Genomic DNA, 22,677 nt, shown 5'->3' with positions numbered 1-22,677 from the left:
TAGTGTATTAGCATGCATTTTACTAGCATATTGGCTGTTTATTAATACAAAGAACATATTAAAGGACCAGTTCACTTCCAGAATAAAAAAAATCCTGATAATTTACTCACCTCCATATCATCCAAGATGTTCATGTCTTTCTTTCTTCAGTCGAACAGAAATTAAGGTTTTTGAGGAAAACATTCCAGGATTTTTCTCCATATAGTGGACTTCAATGGGAGCAAACAGGTTGAAGGTTCGAATTCAAATTCAAATTCAAACACATTTCCAGACAATGAATAAGGGTCTTTTCTAGTGAAACGATTGACATTTTACTAAAAAAAGTAATCCTTGTTAACCACAAATGCTCATCTTGATTTAGCTCTGAGATGCATGTCCACAACTTAAATTAAAAATTAAATTAAAATTAAATGTATGCATTTAGCAGACGCTTTTATCCAAAGCAACTTACAGTGCATTCAGGCTATCAATTTTTACCTATCATGTGTTCCCGGGGAATCGAACCCCCAACCTCGCGCTTGATATCACAATGCTCTACCAATTGAGCTACAGGAACACTTATTAAACTTATGTATGTAAACTTCATATATTAACCACACTGGAAATGCATGACTAAACTGTATCAACTACCTTACTTACTATTAATAACCAGAAAATTACGAGTTAATTGAGGCAAAAGTCATAGTTAGTCATAGTGAGAACTGGTTATAGTGAGAACTAAAGTGTGACCTTTACAATTTATCCATAGTACCTACTGCTATATCCCAAAGTACAGAGATAACCATCATCCACCATAAATCGGCATTATAAGCTTGAGCTTTTTAGAAATATTGCCGGTTCCACTTTATATTAGGTGGCCTTAACTACTATGTACTTACATAAAAAATAAATACAATGTACTTATTGTGTTCATATTGTATTGTAAAATACTTTTGCTGCTATTGAGTTGGGATAGGGTTAAGGTTAGGGAGAGGGTTAGAGGTATGGGTAAGTTTAAGGGTGGGTTAAGGTGTAATTATAAATGTAATAACAGAAATTAAATACAGATGTAATTACATGTAGTTTTTATATATATATATATATATATATATATATATATATATATATATAAGTACAATGTAAAAACATGTATGTACACAATAAGTACATTGTACTAAATTATTAATTAAAATGTAAGTACATAGTAGTTAAGGCCACTTAATATAAAGTGGGTCCATATTGCCTGTACAAGAGCAATGTTTTCCAATGGTAGATCAGCGGTCTGGGACAGACGAGGCATCTTCCAAAGCAGATGAACTGACAGCTGAATGAATCGTACACAGAGCTCTGCCAATACCGTAGTCAGGAACAGTTTTGCTTTCTGCCTAAAAAAAAAGTGGAAATATTCTAAGATATTACAGGTGGTTCTTTGAATGAAGAACATTTGTTCACCAGCCTGGTTGTGTGCGTGTGTGTGTGTGTTTTATATTTTTTTTGACCAAGACTCAATGATGTTGTATGTTATTACCCTTTTTTCCCCAGGGTGATGGATCGAAAACCAGCATCACAGTGGATTTCGGCGATGGAAATGCTTTCACCTACTCCAACGTGAGCTCTATCGAGGATGGCATTAAACACATCTACAAGAATGTGGGAATCTACCGAGTGTCAGCCACGGCGGAGAACAGTCTGGGCTCGGAAACAGTGCTCCTCTTCCTACACATTACATGTAAGCCAAGATATGGGAGGGCGAGTAACAATATGCACAATACAGACAGCCATATCGTATTCTACTTTTGTATCCGTAATGTATTTTAAAGACCCACTGGGTCTGAGGACTATGAACTCATTAATGCTTTATTGACCAGAAAAATCTCATTTGGCCTTGGTCGTATTGCACTCTACATTAAGCAGTCTAGATTTCAAGCTTATAGTCTCTAACTGCACCACGAGATTGGAATCATCCCTCTTAGTTATTGCCGACAGAAACTTCAGTGTATGATGAAGGTCCCAAGAACCCAAAATATCATCAAGGTCTGATGAACTTTACTTAATGTAACTTTAAGAGTTATGGACCAGTTATTTTTAGTAAATTAAAACCATACAATTTCCAAACAAATAACTAAATTATTTTAAGTGAATCAAATACTATTAGTTTACATTTGTTTTCTTGTTTAATGTTTTTCAAAAGGATATTCAAGAGTCCAATTCAAGAAAGGTTTGGAATGTTATTGCAGAACTATTTGGAATACTTTTATTCAAATTCTCTTGATTCTTTATGCCACAAAACACACAGAATACAGAAATTATTTTAAGTGAATAACAGCGTCGAACTGTTATATTTATTGTTAAGTTGTATTTAAACCACTTAGACCTCTTATGACAATGCACAGGTACATTATGAGTAGCATTAAAAATAGCTAGTTTAATATATAGTTAGTGCCAATTATTGAATTGCCTTCATGCTGTCTCTACAGACTGTGAGAGATCATTAAAAAGCATTGATTTCAGATGTCCTTGCCCCTCAATGTTTTGAAAAAAAAGAAAAGTGTGGTTGGTCATTTCAAATGGTGGTCACATGGCCCATTCCTGTCTATGTGGGTGGTTCTTGGCCAGAATATGGATCAGACTTTATGCCAATAATTGAAAATTCTGGCTTTACAGACTTTTGAGCAGACAGCTCTATCCTATGTAGCAATGATGTTGGACGTTGCTATTTTAACACATTCTGCGAGCAGATGGCCTGAGTTTGAGCTTGTTTTAGTAGTTGTAGTCTGTGTTTGTGCTAGAGGAAGCTCGTCAAATATCAGTGTTTAACATAGATTAACTAAGTATTTTGATTCACATGTTCAACCTTTTTCCCATGACCACTTAGTGAACTTGCCACCCCCTGCTTCATTCAGGCAGGCAGATGCCTCCGCAGTGACATATTGATCAGGGAGACGGAACGCTTCCAATCTGTCAATCCTGTCGTGCCAGGCAAAGCAAATAGGGCCTCTGGAGCATGAGCTGAAACTCACACGCAGATGGCTCTGTGTTCCTATGAGGAGTAGTTGTGAATGAATGAATATATGTCATTATACATATTATTTGGAAGATGTTTAGTTTGTGCTTCATTAAGGCTGTTCTTTTCTTTTTTTGGTCACAATTAAGAACCACATTCCACCATATTTTGCTCATATATAATTCTCTGAGAATATATCATAAAACTGCTGTTCAGTTATTTTTTTTACTTTTTTTTTTTTTTTTTACTTTTTATTATTATAATTTTGTCTCATTTATTTTTACTATTATGAAATATTATTACAGATTTAAATAACTACTTTCTGTTTGAATATATTTCAAAATATAATTTATTTCTGTGATGATGGCAAAGCTGAATTTTTAACAGCCATTACTTATTGTCACATGACACTTTAGAAATCAATCTCACGTTGATTTTGTGCCCAATAAACTGTTAATTAAAAAAAAAAAAAAAAAATATATATATATATATATATATATATATATATATATATATATATATTAGTGCTGTCAAAATTAGCGCGTTAACGCATTCGATTAATTTGAAATATTTAACGCGTTAAAAAAAAAATAACGCAATTAACGCGGTTGCAGTTTTTTTTATTTCCAGTTGTGGCCTATGTGTGTTCAACGTGCAAAGAAATATGGATAAGACCAAGGAAGGACTTTTAGACGGAAAGTTTCAGTATAAAACTCTGCCGGATTACTCTTCAGTCTGCCACAAGAAACATTACTCTTCATTTAGTCTGCCACAAGAAACATTACTCTTCATTTAGTCTGCCACAAGAAACAGCAACATTAAAATCATGAACTCAAATGTCATTGTTTAAAAAAAAAAAAAAAAAAACAATGACTGTAACAGTGCGTAAATCAGACCTTTCTGTAACGCTAACGTTAATAAGCTTAAACGAAAATAAACGAAATAATTGTGTAGCGGAGTATTTTTTGTACACAGTGCCGCGAACTGTCAATCACTCCTGTGCGCGTGCATCACTGTCCTCCTCAGCTGCAGCAACTTGCGCTCTCTCTCTTCATCAAGCTTTAAAACAAAAAGGGGACAAAAAGATCATATTGTCTTTGTGCATAGGTTATAGATTAATTAGATAAATGAATATCTAAATTTGTGCCTTGCCGTCTACGGTATTTTTTTAGAACTTAGAAAAAAGATGCTGCAGCCAATGAGCAGCCAGCGGGGGATCGACTCAACCTCCGCAGACAGTTTTTAATGTTTATCAGACAATAAATACTCAAGATTTTGCTTTAGTATAACTCACAACGAGTTTCACACACCTTCTCCGGCCACGTTGAGTTGTTGACACTTAACAGTGGGAAAAGCGACACATGCGCTATTCACTTGTATAACTTAAGGGTGAATGGGTAATGTAGTTTCTGCTCTGGGTGGGATGAATTAGGAAGCTTGCATTGTGAAGGGCGCTCTGAAAATCGGCAGTGCAGGTAAAAGATTAAAACCTCTATTAAAACAGATGTCCAAATGAGCGTACAGGTACGCTACAAGCACGTTCTGGGCGCACGGAGAGGTGGCGGTACGCTCAAGGGCTATATTTGGAAGTGGCGGTACTGAGTACCGGTGTGTACCGGCCCACTTAAAGCACTGGCAATAACTATACTTTGGAATTTTTTTGCAGTCCACTTAGAATTCAACATGGAAATCATTTTTGTTTTTTATTGGCATTGATTGTTTTGAAATTCAAATGGTACTTACATGCCTGTGTTTTTATTTCTGTAATAAATATGGCTTTCAAGCCAACAGTTAATTTGGAGGATATTGATGGTTTATTGCAGGTATGTTGTTTACATGAGAAAATCTGTGTTACAAGTTAAACAAAAATTCCAATAAACAATCATATTTTGAATTTAAATAGTTTCTTTGTCTTGAGTTTACATTAATTATTTACATTTTACATTTACATATCCAAAAAGTTTCAGTCTTTTAATTGCGATTAATCGCGATTAATCGCGATTAGTTTTAAAAAATTGTGCGATTAATTAGTTAATATTTTTTAATCGATTGACAGCACTAATATATATATATATATATATATATATATATATATATATATATATATATATATATATATAATTTAGCAGGTGCTTTTGTCAGCGATTTAATTATAGCAGTCAAGTTATACTAAGATATATTTATATCTAGTTTTAGCACAAAAATGAAAAACTTAATTGGTTTCTCTCATCTTTCTTTAGCACAGCAGGTTTGAATGTGAGGAAGTGAACAAGATTTGAGAACTAGCAAGCACTGTTAAACTCTTTCGGCTTGACCAACCAACTTTTCTCTTCTCTTTCTCTCTCGGCGCAGGTCAGCTGGAGTCTATTCACCTCTCCGCCCCTTTTGTCGCTGTGAAAAATAAAGAAGTCAATCTGACGGTGGTTCTCTCGCCAAGCCAAGTGGGAACGGTCACCTACATCTGGTGGCTTGGGAACAATTCAGAGGTAAAGTCTCCTTGTGTGACTCATTAGACATCTGTGCATGACTCAATCTGTGTGTGTGTGTGTGTGTGTGTTTGCCTCACCGACTGCCATGTAAATAAAGCTGGCATGTTCACTGCAGCTGCGCTGACAGGGCGTCCTCTTGAGAGTCTCTCTCAAACTGTATTCACAGCCCGTGATCACGCTGGAGGGGAGTGTGGCATTCACGTTCCCTCGAGAGGGAATCAGCGTTGTCACTGTGCAGGTGTCTGCTGGGAATACCATCCTGCAAGACAGGAAAACCATCGCTGTCCACGGTGAGTTTTACACACAAGGAAGGAAACAGGCTGCTAGGTATTGAAGATAGCTTCATATGTGAGCAATAAGATCTCTCAAAATATGTCTTGTTCCTTGATCTTTGTATATCTGTGATACATTTGGTTTTTCTATTGTAGTTAAACAAGGAATGGTAAAAATGGTATGGTAAAAAAAAAAAAAATAATAAAATAAAATACATTTTAATGTTATGTTTTTTATATATATTTTAATATATGTCAATTGTTTTTGAAAGAACCACTTATGCTTACCAACAGCAAAAAAATAAATAAAAATAAATAAAAAATACAATAAAAGCAATAATATTGTAAAATATATTATAGTTTAGAAATTATTGTTTTCTATTTGGATATTATGTAAAATGTAATTCTAATATGATGGTTTGCTGGTGAAGAAACATTTTTTATTCAAAAATGTCAATACTCAAAATGAAACCATATTCATATTGCATTGTAAGGATCATACAGTAAATACACATTGAAAGGAAATGCGGCAGCACAGGTGTACTGCACTGCAGTAGTCAGAAACGCACAATAATTGTAAGCACATATTATTATTCTTTTATCATTGCAGAATACTTCAGATCTCATCTTCTTGCCTTTTCATCTAATCTTGATGATCACAACCCTGATGTGGCTGAATGGAGGCTTGATGTGAGTCGAGTCATTAAAACCTCTATGGTGCAGGTGAGTTTAAACCATTTCCCATCAGAAAAAACATTCAGTTTTCACACAGCTGAAAATCTGCTTCCCTATTCAGTGACATCACAGAGTTCAATATATAATGCTCCACTGCATATACAATATAATAAAGCATGAAGAGGCATTCATGTCTGTTTCCTTGGAGGCCATCTACATGTGGCATAGTGCTAACATAACATTTAAAAGCTATACATATTCAGTGGTGTCAAAAGTACTGGCATTCATTACTCAAGTAGAAGTATAGATACTAGGGTTTAAAAAGACTTTTGTAGAAGTTGAAGTATCAACTCAAGCTTTTTACTCAAGTAAAAGTGTAAAAGTACTGGTTTAAAAAACTACTTAAAGTATAAAAGTAAAAGTAATGTAAGGGGAAAAAAATGCCATTAAGAACAAAAGCTTAGGCCGTGGCACAGGGGCCTATTGTGTACTACCCCACCTCCTCAAAAAACTTTTTTCTAAAGGCCATAGGCCATAATGACTATAATGTTATATTAAAATGTTCATGTTGAAAAATTTTGGATGCACTAGGCTTCCTGTTTCAGCCGCATATATGAAAATACAAAAATGGTGTGCACATCCCAAACATCCAATTAGGACACAGGTGCAAGACAACTAAATGATATAGACAAATAAAGAAGTGAAGTCTGAACACTGAAAACTACTGCTCCAGAGGAATTTAATCAAGCAACGTTTCGACCTTCAGGTCTTCCTCAGCCGCATATATGCCCATTTAAAATGAACGCACTTTAGTACAATGCAAATACATTAAAGGACTAGAGATATGATGACTAGTTGCCAATAAGTATTGTTATGGTGCAAAAAGTCAAACTTCAGAGGCTTGTCATCAATAACTTTTAATGGAATGTTTATGTACATCCATGATTAGCTGCAGGAATCTGCGAGGGCAATGGACAAGAACATTGGTGCAGGCTTAGTAACAATTACACTTGTATGGTTGTCTATTTACAGTAAACATTATAGTGCTGTCAAAATGAATGATTAATCCAAGTGATTAATCAAAAACTAAAACTGAAAAAGAAATCATAATCCTGAAACTTTCTTGATTGATAGCTTCTTGTATTTGGTACATACGTCTGCTATGTCCAGTGTTGGGGGGTAACGAGTTACAAAGTTGGTATAGCCTACTTATCACAACATTGTCAATCGCATCGTCAATCGAAAACGCTAAATTATTCAAACGTCTCGCTACCAAACTACCTACAGTAGCTTAATTTGTGGAGGACGAAGAAAAAGCACTCATTTGGTAAATTAGCCAGTGAGAAATAATAACTTTTAAGTAGGGTCCAGTGCCTTTTCAATACTTTTAAAACGGTACCGGCTCCTAAACGGTGCCTGAACCGATACTTTAAAAAAAAGAACCACAAAAAAACTATGGATAACTTTAAAGAACATTACAAATATTTTAAATAAATCCATAGCTTGTTGTGCAAGTTGTGCTTCCCTTAATCTAAGGCTAATAAATGTATTTCACAATCTGGGTCATTATTTATTACAAAACCACACATAATGTTTCTACTGTATCTCTGTCACTCACTCTGATATAAAAGTTAACATGAGTGCTGTCTGTCACTGTCTTAAATCAGTTCTGTGAATTACTGTATGCTCATTCTTTATAAAGTAGCAACAATGTCGTTTTTAAAATACAGTACTGTGCAAAAGTCTTATGGAAAAATTAGTATTTTCTCCCCAAAAAGGGTTTTAAGCCAGTTATTTATATATTTTGCTGTAGTGTGTCAGTTGGAAATATCAGTTTGCCATTAATTTTAATAATAATCTAGTGCGATTTTGAATGCACAAGCAGTTTGACAACGGCAAAATTAATGTTTGGAATTGTAAACTGATATTTTATACTGACACACTACAGCAAAATATATAAATAACTGTCCGAACACCATTCTTTTAAGTGAAAATACTAAAGTGTCTAAGACTTTTGCACAGTAGTGTATGTATAAAGTCCGTATGATTAAATTAAGTATATTTAAGTAAGAGTAATTAAAGTATGTGTTCGTTCATATGTGTTAAGGGCTAGATTTTCGCTGGAGGAAACGGCTGTGGTGTGATGAGCGAAAACTTTACAGATGAGAAACCGACTGCTACCTCGTGACCTTTTGTAAACTGTATTTATGACAAAGAACTGCACAGATATGGATATTCTAACAATCTATCGATAAACACACACCTTGTGTCCTCTGTTTGTTTAAGTGCGCATGCGGTGCTCCGTTCGCGGTCTGCGCCTCTGCGGATTGAAGAGCGCGCTGAAAGACGGGAGGAGACGGTCTGACGCTGGTTTCATGTGAAATTTAAGCGGACTGACTCTGAGGCGATCGGATACCGTTTCCATACCCAACCCTACTTTTAAGAAATATATTTTTTGATAAACGAACCCAAAACTGTCTATGTCCTGGCTGGACTGTGATGTGATTTGTGTCACGTGCAGGTGCGATGGATCGCGTACAGACCAATAGGGTGTCGGAATGGTATATGTTTATACTTCTCATCCAACCACAATCAAATTCACTCCATCCGGATGGCGCGATTTATCTGGATAGGTTTTTTTTTTTATTAATGATGACAAGCCGGAATGTAAACAAGCCGAAGTGAAACAGCAGTAACGAAGCTATTTTTAAAATGTAAGGAGTAGAAAGTACAGATACTTGCCTGAAAATGTAAGGAGTAGAAGTAAAAAGTCGGCTGAAAAATAATCACTCAAGTAAAGTATAGATACCCCAAATTTCTACTTAAGTACAGTAACGAAGTATTTGTACTTCGTTACTTGACACCTCTGTACATATTAAAGTCTTTATTTTCCTTGGAGTATGTAACTATGGCCTATTTATTCATATTAATACTCAAACTCTCTTGAACTTTCTGTCAGTGCTCTTTGCACAAAGTTTAAATGATGTGTGCAAGAATATTCATCGTCTGATCTGACATAGCTCTAGGATACAGAATAAAAGATGACTAATTTCTATCAAGAACAAAATGATTTAATCAAACAATAATCAAGGTCTTCTATGAATTTCCCGTATATATATTAAACAAAAAGGATGACAATAAAGCACTACTGGGTGTGTTTCTCAGAAATGTAATGGCATTTGACGTTTCGGGTTTTGAGCATTATTTGACAAATGTCAGCATAAAAATGTTCAAGAAGAATTCTGTTCAGTAGTCACGACATTAACAGAAATTCCTTTCAGAGAATCTCAATCTAAAGCACTACTTGAGCCAATTCAAGAGGGCATTTAAATTCAGAGTCTATATATACTGAGCTGGTTAGTGACTGGTTTCAAATAATCCGCTTATATAAACTCAGAAAGTCCAGTTTTGTGGACATTGACACACATCATTTCACCAACTGATTTACAAAAAATAATAATTTCAGGTTTAAGAAGTGTTTCAACATTCAATATCAACTACTGTTTCAACATCAAGAACAGATCCGTTTTATTTCATTTATAGGTTATTTAACAGTATTATTATCTGTTATTGTATTTTTAAACTTTTACATTATTTACATGTAATGCAGACATTTCCAAACTTTTTGTCATCTGAACTTCATGTATTTCCTTTAAAGGAGTGGTCACCCAGCTATTTTCGAAGGCTTGATTGTGTTTATGATGGGCACTGTAACACGTGTTCATGCTTTGTTTTTATTTTAATTATTATTTTTAAATGCATTATTTTTTCAGATATTTTACCACATTGGTAAAGCTGATTATGTGCTCCCGGGGGCAGGGTATATGTACATTTTAATGTTAGTGATATCACAAACCAAGGAAGAAGCTTGTTGTTCATTTTTAGCTTTTCGTTTTGGAAGTTTTGGAAAACTTGATGTAGCATAATGTTCAATACACTTAATGTTAAAATGAATGGAGTCCATTTTCTTACTCTTTGTATTTTTACACCACTATGGTACAAGATTATCCTATTTAAATTAATGTAATAAACAAGTTAGGATAAAAGTAATCAAAAAGCAGTCTTATTATGTTACCTAAAATGTGTAATGTAATGGTTTACCTTAATTTGGAATCAGTAACAGATTACAATTTATAATAATCTACCCAGCTCTGTATACTGACACACACACACACACACACACTGCCATTCAAAAGTTTGGGATCAAACTAACAAAGTTTCTTGTGCTCATCAAGGCTGTTGATTCATTTGATCAAAAATGCAGAAGAAAAAAACACCAGATTTCTATTTTGAAAAAATTGCTGTTCTTTTTTTATTTTATTCATAAAAGAATCCTTAAAAATATTGCAGCAAAAAAAAAGATTTTTTTTTTTTTTTTTTATCAAATAAACAGCTTTGATGAGCATAACTTATTCAAAAAAAAAAAAAAAAAAAAAAAAAAAAAAAAAGTATGGATCCCAAACTTTTGAATGGTATGTGATATCCATTCCTGCTATAAGAAGGGTACAAACACAAGTGTATTTAGGAACTTTGTTGGGTTTCCACGCTCCACACTTTGCTTGAAGAACTCAAGTTGACACACTTGTGAAATTGGCTTCCAGACTTGCTCTCACCGATGGAAGGGAAAGAGCACTGTGACAGAACAAGCTTTACGAATATTCAAACATATGGCACAACAGACCGAAATAATCCTCAGTGTTCTTCTGCACTTACCCCGTGGCATTTTCAAGAGGCCATTATAATGGAACATGGGGACTTTCTTTATGGATGTTTATGAAATATGACACTTGAGAATAACGGTTCTCATGTGAGCCATATGTGTGTTCTGCTCTAGTTGGTTAGTGGTAATGTGTGTAATGAGTTTTGCACAAGGCATATGGACAGGAACGAGGTGGACTATGTAACCTTGTAACATGAACCAAGGACAATTTTATATATTTATTTTCTAAAAAACATGAAAATTCTTTCTTTATTTACTCAAATTCATTTCATTCTAAGCCCTACCATTTTTCGTCTGTGGAACACAAAAGGGGAAATACAGAAGAATTGATTTGTTGCGAGAGTGGGAACCAATGATGTGTGACATGATGTCAAATCTGGTTCAACTCATCTACAAGACATGAGGGAGTAAATGATGTATTCTTTAAATTGCATTGCAGCAATGGAATGTGCAATCATGTGTATTCTTGAGACAGAAAACTATTAATTGTATTGGATTAAGTACATATATTTATATAATATTTAATAATATAATAATAATTGCATTTATTTCAGAGACCATTTTAAATAATGGCTCAAATATTTCCACACAAAAGTTTTTTTTTTTTTTTTTTTTGAAGTCCCTTATTTTGCATTTATTTGTTCAAAAATACAGCAAAAACAGCAATATTGTGAAATATTACAACATTTTAATAATTTATTAATTCAGTGTCACATGGTCCTTCACAAATCATTCTAATATGCTGATTTGAAATGTCTCATAATCATATTTAATGTCAAAAATGGTTGTGCTACTTAATTTTTTTTTTCAGAATTCTTTGATACATAGAAAGTCCAAAAGAAACTAATTTATTTGAAAAACATTATAAATCATAACTGTCACTTGTGATCAATTTAATGTATTTTTGCTTAATAAAGGTATTAATATGTGTATAATAATAACAATAATTGTATAACATTAATAAAATAACAATAATAAAATAACATTTTGAAGTATTCATAATAATAATAATAATAATACAATATTGAAATATTAATAATTTATAATAATAATAAATGATAAAAACATATTTGGGGTAAAAAGTCAGTCTTAAAAGAATATTTGAAATAAAGGCATTGTCTTTTTTTTTTTTTTTTTGACTTATATTCCTCTAATCCTGTTTAATCTCTAAGAGTCTGTTTGCTGGTCTTCAGGCGACAGGAGTGGATCCAGAGCAGCTGTTGGTCACTGTGTTGCCCGGACTGCCAACAGCGGCCGAGTTCTTCCTGTTACCGGACAAACAGCTGACAGAGGGGAAACCAGACAAAACAGCCACCCATTTAGACCAGGTACATTATGCATGATTTTCAATCTCAGTCGTGAAACACTCAGCTATAATTAATGTTTTGCTTTAGCTTTGTCTCGTATTCAGAAGAAAAGGCTCAGATATTCAAATACTGTTTTCAGTCTTTTCAAACACAAAAGGATGGTGGGTAAAAGGAGGATCTTGATAAGAGCTTCTTATGGTCTCCAGCAGATGTCAATGTTGGCCTATTTAATTCTTGACAAAAACCTATTTTTACTAGTCCACAGAGATGGTTCTTCATCAGAAAGTCGCTTAAATTTCTCCTGAAATGAAATACTAGGTTATGAGACAAGCAGATAAATACACTTTCATAAGCAACTTCAGAAAGTATCAGTAAGATACATTTCTTATAACTCACTTGTGAGGTCAAGGGCAATTCTGGCCATTCTGCAGTATATTTGGCCATAACAGAGAACAGCCATTATCGAATTTGAGAAGATGGCTCATATTCTCCAATATTAATATGCAGAGTCATCTATATTTTTGAGGCAGTGATACAGACTCACTATAGAGGAGGTCATAAGTAACCCATCCACTGGATCACTTATAGGCCAGGGATATATCACGGATGATAGGGGATATCTGCACTTTGAGGATGTCCATGCATGAGCTGCTTTTTTTCCTCGCCCAAACCTACCTTGAATCTGCAATGGACCTTTCACTGCAGATCCTCATAAATCTCTATTCAAGGGTGGCGTGTTCAAAGTATAATGTGTAGATAGCCTTATTAAAAAAGTATAATAGACTGACTGACCCTGGTACAATTCATAAAGAAAGTAATTATTCATGGAATGGTCTAATTTTAAAAGGGTGAGAAATAAGGAGAGAGAGAGAGAGAGAGAGACAGAAGGTGAGAGCGACGAAGAAATAAAGGAGCGCAGAAATAAGTCAGGAGTCATTTAGTAAATGAGACAGATTTAATGAAGCTTGGGTAGAAAGAGCGAAAAAGGTATTCTTTGAACAGGAAGTACATTTATGTGAGGTTTGGTACTATCATCGCTCAGATCTGATGCCCAAGAATAAATAAACAAAGTTTTCCCTCAACTGTTAACATCATATTTATTATAATTAAAAAAAACTATACAAATAGGTCATGTAAAAAAAAAAAAGGTAAGTAGAGCAGCACATGGCAGATAGAGTGCAAAACAGTGAAGTAAACAAACAGTGCAGATATAATGATTGTAGTGCAAAGAGCTTATTCAGTCTGATTAAAGTGTCAACAATCTCAGAGAGCAGTTCTTTATTTAAACTGACAGAAGAGGTAGTTGAAGGAGGTCAGTTAAATGCTGAATGAGGTAGTGAGCAGATCAGTGCTACACAAAGTGTCTGGTGCAGGTCCCAGTGTGTTAGTGGGAACTGGGGAGGGACTGAGGTTCAGAGTTCAGTGGTGCATGGGGAAAAAGGGGTGGGGGAGTGGGGGGGGGGGGTTCGGAAACTGCAACGACTGAAGCTAAAAATCATAATTTGTGTTCTACTGAAGAAACAAAGTCACCTACAACTTGGATGTCCTCAGGGTAAGCAGATAAACATCTAATTTTCATTTTTGTGTGAAATATCCCTTTTAGCACCTGTTTCAGAATGACCTTTAAAAATGTGATCTGCGATAATCGAGCACGAAAACCAACAAGGTTTTTATTTGGGAGGGAAATAACTATCTGCTTTCAAGATTTATGCATACATAAAAGTGCCTGGTTGTCAAGGGCTCTGTGTGTGTTTGAGGGAGAGGAGAGAGATGTTAGGCCTAAATGAGATCTCCCTCCTATGTCATATATCTTTATTTGTGAGTGAAGGTGATAGAGTTGATTTATGTTGAAACGTCTTCTCAGTGTGGTACAGGCTCACGTAGGACAAACAACATGAAGATCCCACGTTTTGCCTCAATACATCAGGACTCAGAATCAGAAAAAATCAGACACCTACGGACAGAAATGTCTTATTTCTTATTGTGTCATTTAATTTAATAGATTTGGACGTATTATAAACAAGTCAGTGTTTTCCCATCCAGCGTGGTATGAATATGATGAGTATGTGATTTTGCTTTCAGCTCTCAGAACTGGTTCTCAGCGCTCTGAATCAGAATCTGGTTCAGTTCACACTCAGACCAGGAGTCCAGATCACAGTATACGCTGCCCATTTATCAGCAGGTAATGAACTAGAATCAAACACTGTTCTTCTGGATATGAATTATAATTTTTAGATGAACAGTTCCCATATGACATTGATTGTACAATTAATTATTTTCTATAAATACTGAGGCATTTTAATTTTAGAGATTTGTGACGGTTTATTAATAGGAGTGCCAGACTGTGCACTGACAACAATTGCTTATCTTATTTTCCCCTGCATCTAGCGCCTCTAGTGGACACAAGTGAGAATCACAGTGGCTCAGCTATGCTCATGCTCCTCTCTGTGGTGGTGGTGGGTTTAGCCGTGTTCCTCATCTATAAATTCAAAAGGTATCGTCATCCATTTTTAAACCTTCAACCTATCATAGTCAATAGATCATAATCAATTTATTGTCAGTTTAAAATATGGTAAGCTTTCTAAATTGGTTTAATGTCAATTTACAAGAGTCTGGGGAAGCCTGAAAGATTACAATTTATTAATGAAGAAATCAAGACTCTGTAATGTTACAAAAATAAAAAAATAAAAATAAAAACAAATAACTACACTGGAGATTATTATTATTTTAATACAGAATAATTTATATATTTACCAAAAAATAATGTCATTCCAAACCAGCATGAGTTTTTTCTTCTGTCAAGCACAAAAGTTATGGGTATGTTGATGATTCCACAGTATTATTCCCCCCATACTATAAAAAGTAAACGGTCAGTACTTTGGTTGCCAACATTTTTTAAAATATATCTTCTTTTGTGAAAAAAAAAAAACTTGAAGGTAAATAAATAAATTTTTGGGTGAACTATTTATTTAAATATACACTACGATACACTATACACTATATATAAACCTGAAAAACATAATAATAATAATAATAATAATAATAATAATAATAATAATAATAATAATAATAATAATAATAATGCATGTTTTTTGAGCAGCAAATCAGAATATTAGAATAATCTCTGAAGGATCATGTGATTGGAGTTATATTTATAAAAATTCAGCTTTGAAATCATGTTTAACACACATTACATTAAAAAAAATTCCAATAGAAAACATTTATTAATTTTAAATAGTAAGATATGTATATATGTATAGTGTGTGTGTGTGTGTGTGTGTGTGTGTGTGTGTGTGTGTGTGTGTGTGTGTGTTGTGTGTGTGTGTGTGTGTGTGTGTGTTTGTGTGTGTATTATGGCTGGTAAGTGATTAAAGTTTTTTAATCTAATTAATTACATGATGTGGTAATTAATCTAATTAATCGCACATCAAATTTGGAGAAATTACTCTGAAAAGATCATTTAAAGTCATTGCAGTGCAAAGCAGCAAACAGATTACAAAAAGTAGGTTCAGCATGAAATAACTTGTTTGATAAAAATGTTTCATACATTTAATCTTTTGGACCATGTGAGTAAATGATGACAGAATTGTCATTTTTGGTTGGGTGGAACTATAACATTAAACTATAACTTTAATCATTTATTTTCTTAAGTTTTTTTTATTTTTTATTATTACTATGAAAATATTAAATTATTGCTTTAATTAAATGATACTCTAAATAATCAATTAAAACTGCTAGTAGGTGGTGGTAAATGTCTTAATGATTGAGCCAACGAGTCATTTATTCATTCGTTTGATTCGTTCAAATGGCTGATTAATTCAGAAGTGAAGTAAAGGGTTCTTTATGAATGGTTCACTGAGTCATTAGGTGCGTTCGACTTCACGCAGCACTGTGCAAACATAGACAGTAAAAGAAATGGACACAGCGACCCCATTGGAATCAATGGAGAAAAATGAAGTCAATAAGAAGCACGCACTTCCTGGGGTTCGGGCGTACTGTGCAGACTTGATGATGTAGATGTCACGTGAGCAACCTGTACGTCTTCTAATCGCTGTGCCAAGAGAAATCTGAATCACCCACCGAATCTTGCAGAGAAGGCGAGTGTGAACAGGAGCAAGTTTTGATAAGTATTCTGAGTAATTATCTCCCTTGACTTTATGCCTCCACGTTCCCCCAATAGCCTCATAGACAGTAAAAGATTGCCTGCGAGCTTCTCCTCCTGTCCATATGGTAATTTCTCTACTGTGCGACAGAGAGTCGCTGGTTATGACGCAATCATCAGCCTATTTTTTACAAAAACTGCTTCTACGGGACCATAACGTAAGATAGAGGGTAATGGAGCCCTCTTATACATTTTCGTGTTTCTTTAGAAATAATTAATGGACAAATGGATTCCTTAAACGCCTTAGATGTAAAGTTATTCGCTGTCAAAGTGACGCCAAAATGAATGGGAATCAGTGAAATGCTAACAGCAGGTGGGGGTCCGCTAGCCAATGGCAAAAACCGATTGCAATTTGACTTGAAGCAGTGCATGCCGGTTAGAAATTTTGTCCGACTTGTAACGGCACCATCGCCACATGACTGTCACGTGTGGCATCAAAGTACCGCAAGAGTGTTTCGAGGTCCATTGCAGATTCATCACTAACGGGAGCAGAAAGTGTCCAGCTTGACAGCACCGTTTTCAACTCCGCACTGACTGCAAGTGGCTACTCTCGTTGATCGCTGTCTGTAGCCCCACTTCAAGTCAAACGCATCTATTAGGCCTGTTCGATTTGAAACGGGTCATCACCATCAGACCGATCGGTGTGTGACTTCAAAGTACCGCAAGATTTTATGAGAGAATACGCCTGCTTGTGCTTTTGAATCGCTCTCGCGGTACTTTGATGTCATACACAATGGGTCAGTGCAGCGCCACTTCAAAACCAACGCGACTTGGCCAATGGTTCAACCCGCCAAATGGTTCACCCAATCCGTTCAAAATGTGGATTAAGAAATGAAATGCCGCTGTGGGTTGATCGGGGATGAACAGTTCTGCTTTGTCTTTATATTTTGGTTGGCAAAATTGAGCAAAACAGACAACATTGTGTCTAAAATAACACAATATTAACTCCTTAATGAACTGTTGTATAAGATGTGTATCACATTTGCACATCGTGTGATCTTGCACTTTTATCCTAAATTTTCAAACGGGCATTTTGCCCCATATCTTGAATTTTGGGGGATATTCTCTAGGCTCCATCACACAGTAACTTGTTGATGTATATATATATATATATATATATATATATATATATATATATATATATATATATATATATATATACTAAGCTGTGGCTCAGTTTATCTCACGAAACAGCTTAAAACAATGTAAAGCACAGAGCAGATATGTCAAGTGGTGATTCACCCTTTCTCTGTTGCACAACCTTCTTTTTTTCTTTCTTTTTCTTTTTTTTTTTTTTTTTTTTTTGTCTAAGTGCTCATAACAAATGAGAAATGTCAGTCAATGCACAGACATTATCAATATTTAGCCCTTTGAGTTTTTCAGGTTGACCTTTATGAAATGTTAAATGATTGCACCATTTCCATCACTGGACAGAGAGAAAAGGGCACAAGAGTTCAATAAGACAAGATCTGGAGACAACAGAAGTGCCAAGAATTTCCCAGCGCTTTAATACATTGGCAGTCTGGCTTTCGGCGATGCTACAGCTGGCCTTTCACTTACTGAAGGAACAGGAAGAACTTCCTGTTAAAAAAATATATAAATTAATGAATCTGAATGATTCATTTATGAGTTGTTGTAATCTCAATTCCCAGAAGATCAGTGAATAACGGCCTAAATATACAGCACAAGTGCTATGGACTACTTTTGGTGCATTTGTGCCGTTTTTTGAAGCTTGAAAGCCTCATGTCCCATGAGGACTAATTGCAGTTGCAGTATAGTAAACTCAGAAGAAAAGCATCTGCCAAATGCATGTAAATGGGTTTAGAGCAACATGAGTGTGAGTTTCTTTCTGTGAACCAGTCCTTTAATGAGGGTGCTAGATCACATTTTAATGAGCTGCCCGTTTGTGTTGCTTTCTTTCTGCTAAATCCCTCTCCAGTTGTATTTAGCACAATAAATTTGCTTTTGAATCCTCTTGTTAAGGTTTTTTGCTTACGTGGCTTACTCCCTCCGTAATGATGCAGACCAAGACGGATAAAATAACCTCTCTAAAGGGAGGCCTTGATTTATCAACTCCTAAGTGAGACTTTTCACATAGAGTTTTTATTTTTATGTTTTTGTTCATATGTCCTTTTACAACTTTTCCCTGAAGCAGATCCCAGACCTCGGCTTGTAAACGGACTGTACCGCACTCACAAACTATAAACGCATGCTTCCAGTGATAAAGGAACAGAATGACGTGAATGGAAAAGCTGATAATGTGAGGGCCATCAGAAAGTTCGGAAAAAGAGCGGAAGCGCACATTACGAACCTTATCAGCTGGGCTCATGAATATTAATTGGGTAATGTTCGGCCAGTAGTCCTTGCTGAAAGATAAGTGTCTGCTAGTCACTGTAGATGACTGTTTACCACTACTGTAGCTTGTTTGTCTTATCTTGGTTTTAAAAAAAAAAGCCTTAAAAATTCATAAATAATATATTAGATTCGGTATTTTTATTTTTTTTAATAAAAAGAAAGTATTTGTGTGTGTGTGTGTGTGTGTGTGTTCACCAAGGTTGCCTTTCCTTGATTTAAAAAAGTATTGTAAAACCAGCAATATTGTGTTATACTATTACAATTTTAAATAACTATTTTCTATTTGAATATATTTTAAAATGTAAGTTATTTTGTGATGCAAAGCTGTATTTCCGGCATCATTTCTCCAGTCTTCAGTGTCTCATGATCCTTCAGAAGTCAATCTAATATGCTGATTTGCCGCTCAAAAGCATTTTGCATTATTCAAAATGTTTAAAAGAGTTATGCTGCTAAATATGCTGTGAAAAAGATATTGGATTCTTGATAAATGGGTTAAAATTAACATAATTTAACTTGTAACTTATAATAATTATTTCCTAAAAAATCAAAAAGGTAACTTCTAAAAGTTTAGGAGACTTTTCCCCTTCAGTTATTATGATTGCTTAACACTTGACAATATTGATTTTTTTTTCTCATTTCTCACTGGCTGATTCCCCAAGCATGCCTCGTAGCATCAAGCTTTGTTTGCTTGTGTCTCATTGTAAATCTTTCCTCAAGGAAGATCCCAGGCCTCCACGTCTATGCAGCGATGCAGGACGAAAAAGAGCAAGAAATGATCCAGAGTCCAGTTTCTCCCACTGACAGCACACCCAGCTGCAGCTCTCAGAGAGAACTGCTCACATCACTGGAGCCTCTGGACACAGAGCCCAACACCCAGACCATCGGTGAGTAACACACTGTCCATTCTTCTACTGGACTCACACTGTACCTGTCACTCGTCTCAGTCGTGGCCTGTTATCCCACTTCCAGGAAAAATGGCTTCACCAGTTTTTGTTGGTAAAGAGGGCCTTGTTAATTGCAGGGAACAGCTCGACCTCTTGATGCCTATAATAAATCAACAGAACATCAGGTTATGAAATATTTCAGCCGTCTAGGCTGCTGTGGGAATCACTGATACACTCATATAAGGCTGTTTGTCATTTGGTAAGATAGTAAGAATGTACCTCTCTAAACAGACAGAATGGTGTTTTCTCTACACAATATAATTTTGCATATATTTGTAAAAAAAAAATAGCTAAATGATATAATATATCATATAAAATATTACCAATCATTAAATTTATTACTAATTACATGGTGATAAAAAATAGAACAGTAAAGTATTTTTTTTTTCTTCTTACATTTTATTAAAAAAAATTGTGCAGATGAGTGACGGTTCTGAAACCTTATAAATACATTCTCATTTTCGTTGTGTCTGTTTTTTATTTCCCATAATGCATCAAACCTCATCCATGTGTCAAATTCTCCAGAAAAAAAAAAAAAAAAAAAAAAAAAAAAAATTACATGGTGATATAAATAAAACAGTAAAAATATGAATATGCTATTAATATATTAGACATATATTCTTTTATATATTAGACATATTTTTTAATATAATAGACATATATTTTTTAATATATATATATATATATATATATATATATATATATATATATATATATATATATATATATATATATATAATAGTAATTAAAATAAAATACAAGGCAGACAGACCGTATGTTTTATAATTATTAGTATATATTGTGCATTTGAGTTCTAGAACAGAATAAGTAGTGATTTAGATTTCTTTGTCATGTTGTCTCTTTGCAATTCCCAGAATGCATCAATCCTCATCCACGTGTCAAATTCTCATCAGATCTTCCTACATACATCGACGTTTGAACTCTAGCCTCCGCCATGTCAAGGACTTTGGTCATGCGGACACAAAGGTTTCAAGCTTTATTCAGTACTTGTGCATGTTGGACATTAACTTTACCGTGCTCTGTGAATACTAGAACAAACTTTGTACAGCTTTTTTATACATCTATGTATTCAATAAAACATTTTTGATGCTGTTCATTTCTAAAGATGCCAGTGTGTACAAAGTCTGAGGCAAAGGCCAGCATGAAGGGTGGAGAAAGAAAAAAAAAGACAATTATTCTTGGTTACCTTTTCCGTTTATTTTTATCGCTAAAAGTGGCAGTGCAACATTGATATGTGACATTTTGGAAGTGTTTTAATAATAAAATGTAAAGTTATTAATGATTATTGTAAAATGAAACACATTTTCTGGGTTTCATTTTGTATATCTAGCACATCTGTACTTTACATGTAACAGAAATGTAGATTTTACCACTAATTTTATGGGTTTCATGCATTTATTCATGAAACAGGGTTAATGTTGAAGCTTGTTTATCTTATTTTGCTTCTCTGCAATATCAAAGTATATATATATATATTTTTTTTCTTAGTAAAATAAATTCTGTGTTTCTATGTAGAAATAACTGACTGTTGGTTTACAGATCAATCAGTGTCAAGATATGCTGTGTAAACTGATTTGATGTTCTTGAGACATTATGGCCAAGCAGAAGATGATAATCATATACTGTGTCTAGTGTTTCATAAACAATTTGTATGGTTACATGATTTATGCTTTCATTTCGCTTGTTTGTTTGTCATTTTCTGTGCATTTCAATTCAGTCATGACTTGAGTGAACTGTACAGGCTGATGGATAAGAATGTATGTACGCAATGAAATATTTAAGACTTTTTAAATTTTTATTTAATTTTTTTTTTTTTTTTTACTTTCCCTCTTTACATACAGTATAAGCAGTATAAAATCATAGGGAAGATATGATCAGTTGATGAATTTACTAATACTATATAATCTGAAATCCAAATAATAGTTGTCATGTATGGAAGTCAGCATACAGACCTTCATCCATTAGCATATAGTCACTATTCAATAATTATAATAATTTATAGTATTAATTTGATGGCTTCAGCTACTCAAAGATCGCCAACAATTCACAGCACAAAAAAAAAAAAAAAAACTGTTGGCACAAACCATGTTTATATGAACCTGCTTTTCTGGTCAAATGTATTTTATTTTTATTATTTTATATAAAAACAAAGTAATACGTTTCATTCGTTTTATTTTTATTTTTATTTTTAATTGCATTTTATTTCATTGTAATTTTTTTAAATATATTTTATTTACATTTTACTTTAATTGTCTAATTAAATTTGATAAAAAATTTGTTTCAATTACATTTTTATTTAATTTAATTTTGTTTTATGATATAATTAATAAATTGTATTTAATTTAATTTAATTTAATTTAATTTAATTTAATTTAATTTGGTTCATTTGAATGGCCAAATTAAACTTTTAATTTGCAATTTGTTAAAAAAATTATAATAATGTTTCACACAATTATGTTTAGTACAATAACAATATAATAGTGACTTTTGATTTAGTTTTTTGTTTTTTGCATGCCATTCTGTTCATTATAATGGTGCTGTTACACACGCCAGATATCATACTCCTCATCATCTCTGTCACACTCAATACTGATATCCCTTTTCTTGCATCTATGAACTTTTTGCTTCCAAATTCTGCTCTCCTTTCATTATGTTTTCTTTTAAATATTAAGCTATATTTAAATATCATACAGCTATTGTCAGTCTTTCCATTCTCACTTCAGTGAATGTAAATGGAGGTCATTTTTAT

The 22,677-nt window shown here is 34.0% G+C and overlaps 1 protein-coding gene across 1 annotated transcript in view; it reads left to right on the top strand.

Annotated features, from left to right (window-relative positions):
* The window catches only part of LOC127948339 (VPS10 domain-containing receptor SorCS1), a 148,701-nt gene extending 126,981 nt beyond the window's left edge, over positions 1–21,720 (top strand). The window contains exons 19-27 of the mRNA XM_052544761.1: positions 1,522–1,708; positions 5,336–5,469; positions 5,639–5,762; positions 6,355–6,467; positions 12,333–12,467; positions 14,529–14,628; positions 14,835–14,940; positions 19,681–19,847; positions 20,783–21,720. Of these exons, the coding sequence (XP_052400721.1) occupies positions 1,522–1,708; positions 5,336–5,469; positions 5,639–5,762; positions 6,355–6,467; positions 12,333–12,467; positions 14,529–14,628; positions 14,835–14,940; positions 19,681–19,847; positions 20,783–20,847 (1,131 nt within the window). The 3' untranslated portion in view covers positions 20,848–21,720. The remainder of the gene's footprint in view (positions 1–1,521; positions 1,709–5,335; positions 5,470–5,638; positions 5,763–6,354; positions 6,468–12,332; positions 12,468–14,528; positions 14,629–14,834; positions 14,941–19,680; positions 19,848–20,782) is intronic.
* Positions 21,721–22,677: the final 957 nt, after the last annotated feature.

Source organism: Carassius gibelio, chromosome B1, assembly GCF_023724105.1.
Source record: "Carassius gibelio isolate Cgi1373 ecotype wild population from Czech Republic chromosome B1, carGib1.2-hapl.c, whole genome shotgun sequence".
In the NCBI taxonomy this organism is placed as follows: domain Eukaryota; kingdom Metazoa; phylum Chordata; class Actinopteri; order Cypriniformes; family Cyprinidae; genus Carassius; species Carassius gibelio.
Note: the sequence above shows the minus strand (reverse complement) of the source record. Positions and strands in the feature narration are given on the sequence as shown.